Source organism: Solanum pennellii, chromosome 9 (assembly GCF_001406875.1).
Source record: "Solanum pennellii chromosome 9, SPENNV200".
NCBI classification, from domain to species: domain Eukaryota; kingdom Viridiplantae; phylum Streptophyta; class Magnoliopsida; order Solanales; family Solanaceae; genus Solanum; species Solanum pennellii.
Window position 1 is genome coordinate 52,460,118 of NC_028645.1, and position 8,649 is coordinate 52,468,766.

At 38.5% G+C, this 8,649-nt stretch overlaps 1 protein-coding gene across 1 annotated transcript; it reads left to right on the top strand.

Moving 5' to 3' along the window:
• Positions 1–3,046: 3,046 nt before the first annotated feature.
• Positions 3,047–7,605, top strand: LOC107030197. The gene is made up of 2 exons (XM_015231566.1): positions 3,047–3,159; positions 7,290–7,605. Exons 1-2 carry the CDS (start codon positions 3,047–3,049, stop codon positions 7,603–7,605), a joined length of 429 nt encoding a protein of 142 aa, XP_015087052.1.
• The last annotated feature ends 1,044 nt before the right edge of the window (positions 7,606–8,649 follow it).

The window sequence follows — 8,649 nt, forward strand, 5'->3', positions numbered from 1 at the left end:
GAGATATTCATACGAACCCATTAAGACCATAGTGGAGCTAAGGGGATCTTTTGTTTTTTGGTTGGCCTTCTAGTGTATGGACCCTCAAAGAGTGGCAACACAGGAGGCATTGAAATCCCGCACAATCTCCTCACTATACATTCCGGGATTGTGGGACATCCACTCACACTTGTTCTTCATAAATAGCTCGTGAATTTTCGGCATTTTTTTGAGACTCCCCGTGAGGACTCTACATTCCTCGGTGATGGTACGAGTTAGATTCACTTTTGCATTCAACATCTCAGTGTCCCGATAGATTTTCCATTCTTGATGGATGCACTAGCTGTTTGGTTCACAAATACCGCATCAGGGGAAGAGTTTTGGGGAACTTTTGACCTGGTGACCTTATCAGACGAGGCATTTTAGTTTTGCTTAATTGAAGCGTAAGTGGAGCCTGACGCACAACCATGGGCAAAGTTGGTTAAGGAACCAAAAGCCAACCTTTTTTGTGAGCCAATCAGAGTATCCTTCTTATGAGACTAGGAGGCAGTTACTACGATGGTATTCATTGTCCTAATTTAGCCCCGATTAGCACAAGCTGCAGTAGTTGGAGTCCATCTTGTGTCGAGGACGTACTCGGGATCATTCACGCTCTTTAGGTCATTGAAGACCAAATGACGGGAAGGTCGAGTGGATTTAGATCTCTTTTTGCGACGGGTGACTTCTTTGGTACCATAGTACTTGTGGAATAGTTGTAAGAGTCTAGTATAACACCCCGTATAAAAAACAGACCAAAAAAAAGCTTTTTAGAAATCTGCCAGAGCAATCGACAGTTAACATTGATAGACCGTAGTCTTATCTACATCCTGTACTATGCATCGTCTTTTTCACTGAAGCTCTCCCAAATACTCATCCATGAAAATCGACTGAGTGTCGATCCACGACCATATTTACGGTCCATAAGTCCGACTATTGTCCGTGGTCTGTGTCCGTGGATTGAGACTCAAGGTAACTATCCCCTAACATGAACTACGAATAACCAACACGCACCGTCGTTTGATGTGCGGTCCGCAGGTCTGACCGTAGGTGATGCTTAGAAGTAATTTAGGGGGGATTGCTGATAGGGTCAACTTCAACTAGTCACAACTTTTACCACATAATGAATTAGGCGCTTCATGACCTATGAAATGATAGATAATTAATTCTCTTTCCATAGACACCGAGTTTTCTTAAATCTGATCTCTTAGCAAAGAGTTATACGCATTGTAGTGAAGAGTTGTCGAGCAGACCCAAACGACGGTTCATCGATTGATTAACGGCCTGTCATTCAAAGTCATCGATTGTTCCAACACCAATTAGTTCAAAGGTCTTTTGGTCTTTTTCTAGTTTCTTTAACCCCTAATACGTTGTTTAAGACCTAAATCATAAATTTTTTGTCTATTTAAGCCAAGAAACATAGCAAGAACATACCTAAGTCAAAATCATAAATCAAAACATAGAAAATTCAAAGCAAGAAAGGAGAAAAATGTCAAGAACCCCAAAATCTAAAGATATCTCCATGGATTTCATCACCAGCTATGTGGGATTTTACTAGTGGGTTCCTTTCTCCCATTAGGTCCCTAGTTTTTAGTCAGATTCTTGATTCCCTTATCATGATTAGACATAGGGTTTCTAAAACTTCAATAAAATATCATGAATTAGTTAGTTATATGTTCCAAATCAGATTACCATGTTAATAGTAAGATTATCCCATGAATTTCAGAACCCTAGCTATGTATTTCTTTAGTTCTTGAATTACACATGCTAGGTAAGATATATTAGTTATTCAATTACACATGCCTCAACTAATAATGCATTATTATCAGATTAACTTTTGCATTCTAAATTTGCGTGTTCAGTTTTGAGCTATCCAGTATTTACAAAAATTTAGTCATAATATGTAAATCATTTCATTCATTGGGAGTAGCACAATACCAAGTTGAACTAGGGTTTAGCGTACTCAAATAGTTCCAGAACTACTAGCCATGTAGGTTTTAAGTCTCCTATGCGGGCATTAGCTTAGTGATCACGCCAACATGGCTTTATACATCTTGTGGAGTTTATTGGGTCCTCTCTATGTGACGTATACATCGGACTCCACATTTAGATCATGTGATTTTATTATTGGTTATTAATATCTCCCACAGTTTATTACGACTCTATTGCATTGACCATATTTACAGTTCAGTTAGTATTCTGTCTTAGCATGTTATAAATTTGGTCATTCCATCTAGTTAGCTCAACATTCAATATATCATGTTTTGATTATATCATTGTTTTGTTTCTTGTTCAGTTATGTATTATTTCAGCTTTAGTCTATCCTACGTGCTCAGTACCTTTCAAGTACTGACATATACATGCAATACACCTTCCCGTGATGTAGGTTTTGGTTCTCAGCATCCAGATCACGCTTAGATCAATTCCTTATCTCAAGTTCAGCAGAATAAGTGGTCAGTCCTCATTCTCTGAAGGAAAATGTTATGATTTTCTTTTCAGTATTTAGTCGTTTAGTTTAAGTTTTTGCTAGACTTAGCTGGGGTTTGTCCCAGCATTTCTAGTCAGTTAGAGGCTATTTTCATACATAGTTAGTTTTAGCTTAGTATTCACTTAATACCTTCTTTATATTAAACTCATAAATTTTCATATATCTTAGTTTTAGCATATGGGTATTCCCATATTGTCATTTTAATTTATGATTTAGCTTATGCATCAGTTTATTATCTTTAGTATGTTCAGGATCATACCAGCAGGGTTAGCATGGGATCACTTGTGGTACTATGTCCCATCTCTGCATCTCAAGGGTATCTCGGGGCATGAAAAACTTGGTTTCAGAGCACCAGATTTAAGTGTCCTAGGGTATTGGAAAAACTGCAATAAGTAAAGTCATTTTCATGGGTGTGAAGTGCACCACATCAAATGAGAGGGAGACTATGAAGTGTTTTAGAAAAATTTTCACTTTCTTGTTAATCTTATCGTGCGTAAGGTATGATCTAATTCCATTCTAAATCGATGTTCTATGTTTAAGATCATGTCTCCTCGTAGAGCTAATTCCAGGAATGGGAATGCCAAGAATTCAAATGCATCTCCTCCATTGCTAGATCAGGAAGTCTCCAATGCTGACTTCAGGAACACCATTCAGATGTTGGCTCAGATTGTGTCCAACCAGAACAATCGGGTTCATGCTCCTGTGAATGCTATTGGTGGATTAGCAGCAGCAAGGGTCCGTGACTTTGTTAGGATGAATCCGTCTGAGATCTTAGGATCGGAAACTAATGAGGATACCTAAAATTTCTTAGGTGAGATCAACAAGATATTTTAGGTGATGCAGGTCAATGGAAATGATCGGGTTGAGTTGGCATCATACCAGTTCAAAGATGTTGCTCATATCTAGTGCACTTAGTGGAAGGAAAATGAGGATATAGATGCATCTCCTATTATTTGGGATGCTTTAGTAAGACCTTTTTGGACAGGTTTTTCCCAATAGAGTTCAAATAAGCAAAGTCTTAGGAATTCATGACGGTCCAAGAGTAAGGGCTCGAGTTTAACCAACTCTCTAGGTATGCACCTCACATGGATGCTGACTCCAGGGCACAGATGAATAGGTTCTTATATAGAGTGTCAGATTTTGTGTAAACTAGGTACATAAATGCTATGTTACTGGGATATATGAACATATCTAGGCTTATGACTAATGCTCAGCAGGTTGAGGGTGATAAGCTTATGGAATAGGCCAAGGAGAATAAGAAGGCTAGGACTGGGAACTATGACTACTCTCAATAGAAATTGGGTGAAGGAAATCGCTCGCAGTGTCAGCAGAAATTTTCAACCCCAGCCCTTTCATCAGCTTAGTGTTCAATTCTCCAAGAAAAAGTATGATCAAAAGGTTAGGGCATCAGGTTCTAAGTCTCAGGGAAGTGTTTCAAGCACCAATACATAACCCACTTACCCTAAGTGTAGTGAGAACCATCCAGGCGAGTGCCTCACAGCAAGGAAGGGTGTTTTGGGCGTGGTCAGTTTTGTCACTGATTAACGATTTGTCCTTCTGAACAATGTGAAGGAGGTGGTAATGGTAGAGCTCAGTCTATAACTTCGCAACACTAGCAAATCGCCTGACTCAGTAGCGTAACTCAACTAGTACAGGTGGCGGTCAGTGCAAAAACAGGTTGTATTCTCTTCAGACTCGCCAGGATCAGAAAGTTTCTCCTGATCTAGTCATTGGTACGTTACGAGTGTTTAAACTTGATATTTATGCATTATTAAATTAGTGGACATTCTTTCTTTTATAACTTCTTACATAGCAGTCCAATTCAATGTCAGTCCGGAAAATCTCTCAGAACCTTTCTTATTCTCTACTCCAGTCGGTTACCCATATGTAGCTAGATGGGTATACAGAAATTGGCCTGTCACAGTCTCTCAGAAAGTCACCTCAACAGACCTTGTAGAGCTAGAAATGGTAGGATTCAATGTCATTCTAGGCATGGATTGGTTACATTCGTGTTATGCCTTACTCGATTGAAGAACTAGGATTGTTCGTTTTTAGTTTCCAAATAAACTAATCTTAGAATTGAAGGGGAGTAGCTTAGCACCTATGGAACGATTCATTTCTTACCTTAAGGCTAGAAAGATGATCTCTATCATTTTTTTCGCGTTAAAAGAATTCTAGCTCTGAAACCCCAATACTTGAGTCAATTCCTGTAGCCAGTGAGTTTAAAATTTTTTTTTCCAAAAGATCTTCCCAGAGTACCTCTAGAAAGGGAAATTGACTTTGGAATTGATCTCCTTCCAAATACCCACCCTATTTCTATTCCTCCTTACATAATGGCTTGAGCTGAGATTAAGGAATTGAAAGAGCTGTTGAAAGACCTTCTAGATAAGGGCTTCATCTGACCTAGTATTTCTCCATAGGTGCACCAATATTGTTCGTAAAGAAGAAAGATGGTTCCCTCAGAATGTACATTGACTATAAACAGTTGAACAAGGTCACAATCAAGAATATGTATCCCATCTCCATGATTGATGACTTGTTTGACAACTTCAGGGTTCTTTCCATTTCTTGAAGATAAACCTCAGATTAGGTTATCATCAGTTTAGAGCCAGTGATAGTTACATTCCAAAAATAATTTTTAGGACTTGGTATGGTCATTATGAATTTGTAGTTATGTCATTTGGACTAACCAATTCTCATGCATCTTTCTTTGATTAGATGAACACAATGTTCAAATAGTACTTGGACTTGTTTATTATCGTCTTTATAGATAATGTCCTCATTTGCTCTAGGAATGAGGAAGAATATGTGAGTCATTTGATAGTTGTTTTACAGACTCTCAAAGATCGCCAATTATTCGCTATGTTTAGAAAATGTGAGTTCTGGTTGTAATCCGTTGCTTTCCTTGGTCACATTGTGTCTAGTGAGGGGATTCAAGTGGATTCGCAGAAGATAGAAGCAGTGAAACAACGACCCAAACCTACCTCTGGTGCAAACGTCAGAAGTTTCTTAGGTCTAGAGGGTTATTATAGATGGTTCGTGGAAGAACTTTCATCCATATCCTCACCATTGACTAGGCTAACTCAGAAGATAGTCAAGTTTCAATGGTCAGATGATTGTGAGAAAAACTTTGCATAATTGAAAACTAGATTGACTACAACTCCTGTCTTGACTCTACTAGAGGGTTCAAATGGTTATGTGATCTATTGTTATGCATCCAGAGTTGGCCTAGGTTGTGTGTTGATGCAGGAAAATAAGGTTATAGCATATGCTTCTAGACATCTTAAGGTGCATGAGAAGAACTATCAAACTCATTACCTCGAGCTTGTAGCAGTGGTGTTTGCACTCAAGATCTGGAGACATTACTTGTATGGTGTTCATGTAGATATGTTCAATTACCATAAAAGCCTTTAATATGTATTCACCCAGCAAGAGTTGAATCTTTTCCGAAGGAGATGGATTGAGTTCCTTAAGGATTATCATATGAGTGTGCATTACCATCCTGGTAAGGGGAATGTAGTAGCAGATGTTCTTAGCATATTATCTATGGGTAGTGTAGCCCATGTTGAGGAAGAAAGGAAGAAACTAGTGAATGATGTTCACCTGCTTGCTCGCTTGGGAGTTCGCCTTATGAGCATATCATAAAGTGGTGTAATAGTTCAGAATGGGGCAGAATCGTCTTTTGTAGTGGAGGTTAAGGAAAAGCAAGAGAATGATCCAATCTCGCTTCGACATAAGGGTGCAGTCCATAATTAGAGAGTGGAGGTTTTCTCCCAAAGGGGAGATGGTGTACTTCGCTACAAGGGTAGATTGTGTGTTCCTGATGTGGGTGAGTTGAGAAACAAATTTTTGCAGAAGCCCATAACTCCAAATATTCTATTCATCCAGGTTCCACTAAGATGTACCGTGATCTGCGGGAAGTCTATTGGTGGAATCGCATGAAGAGGGATATAGCAGATTTTGTGAGTAAGTGCCCCAATTGCCAGCAAGTTAAGGTAGAACATCAGAAAGCAGGGGGTATGACGCAAGAGATCGACTTTCTTACTTGGAAGTGGGAAGTGATTAATATAGATTTTATCATAGGGTTACCTCGAACTCGCAGCAAACATTACTCCATTTGGGTGATAGTTGAAAGGATAAATAAGTCTTCTCACTTTTTGGCGGTCAAGACTATAGTTTCGGCAGAGGATTATGCCAAGCTTTATATTAATGAAAGTTTGAAGTTGCATGGGGTTCCTTTGTCTATAATCTCAAATAGAGGTCCTCAGTTTAACTCTCATTTCAGGAAGTCATTTCAGAAGGGTTTTGGTACTCAGGTTAACCTTAGCACAACATTTCATCCGCTGACGGATGGACTGGCTAAGATCCTAGAGGATATATTGAGAAATTGTGTGATCGATTTCAAGGGTAGTTGGGATGATTACCTTCCTCTTATTGATTTCACCTACATGAATAGCAACCATTTAAGCATTCAGATGGCCCCTTATGAGGTACTGTATGGGCATAGATGTAGATCTCATGTTGGTGTGTTTGATGAAGGTGAAACAACTTTCATAGGGCTAGATTCAGTCCTTTATGCTATGGAGAAAGTGCAACTCCTTATAGATAGACTTAAGCCAACCAAGAGTCGTTAGAAATCTTATGCAGATGTAAGGAGAAGGGAAGTAAAAATCTAAGTTTATGATTGCGTTTTCCTTAAAGTGTCACCTATGAAAGGGGTGATGAGATTTTGCAAGAAAGGGAAGCTCAGTCATAGATATGTAGTCCCTTACACGATCTTGAAAAGGGTTGGCAATGTGGCATATGAGTTAGAGTTCCCAGGAGAACTAGCAGTAGTGCATCCAATATTCCACATCTCACTCTTGAAGAAGTGTATAGGTGACCCAGCCTCTGTAGTGCCATTCCATAGTGTGGCGGTTAAGGATAATCTTTATTTTAAGGATGTACCAGCTGAGATTAATGACTATCACGTTTTGAAGGTTGAGAAACAAAGAAGTCTGTTCAGCCAAGGTTCTGTGGAGGAGTTAGCTACTTGGGAAGCAGAAGCAGCCATGAAAGCCGAGTATCCTCACCTTTTTCCTTCTAATTCCACTTCATATTGAGGTATTATATTAGTTCCTCTTTAATATTTCAGTAATTCATGCGTGAATTCAGCCTTAGAATCATGTTCCCTCAATTTATACTGCATTTTTAGCGTATTTGCATGTTCTTGGAACTCAATTCAGTCAGAAAATCAGTCCTCGATGTTTAATAGTATGGATTGAAACTCTCTCCCTCTATTTCAGCTAGTTTATTCTTCATTCGACGATGTAACGACCAAAAGTACCCCTTAGTCTTAACCGGCGTCGTTGTACTCAAAGAGGACTAAGACTAGCTCTTAGCATACGTCATAGAACATCATAGGTAAAAATGCAGAAAAATTTAAAACTTTATGCAGTGAAGTGTACTTAGACTTCTCTTATATTATATTTATGGAGTTTACATAGACTCCTCACATATGAAGTTCACATTGACTTCTCTTTTAGTATAACAAATCATATAAGAATCTAAAGTTTCATCTCACATATAAACCATCTAAAAGAGTACAAATGTTTGGACATAGCCAATACAACAACATTACACCATTATATGCTTACATCAATTGTCTCAAAAATAATAGAAGGAATGAATGTTTCCAAACAAAAGAAACATCATATCTAGATTGGAACATGGCAACATCCCCGGACATGAGGACTCACCAATGACTTGGGAAAAGATCCAAGTCTTTCTTGCAAATTGGTCACGAACTCTTCAACGACCGAAACCAAAAAATGTCTGGGAAAAAGGGAGAAATATGGGTTAGTACATCACACGTACTAAGTATGGCCTCTGTACACAAAACTCATCGAGAAAAGGAAAATTTAGTCAACATCATTCTTTCTATCAAGTTAACTCAACATGCATATATAATAAGCATAGTAAGTCAATTCAGCATAGTATCAACCCAAAATGTAGACCACCTAAGCAATAATTGTGCAATGCCAAAGATAGAACCACATAACCCTATCCAAGGTTAATTATCACATTAAGAAACCCACTTCATACTTAAAACATATTCTCATTATTCATCATGACATGCTTAATGCATAAATACTACTCATAGCTTA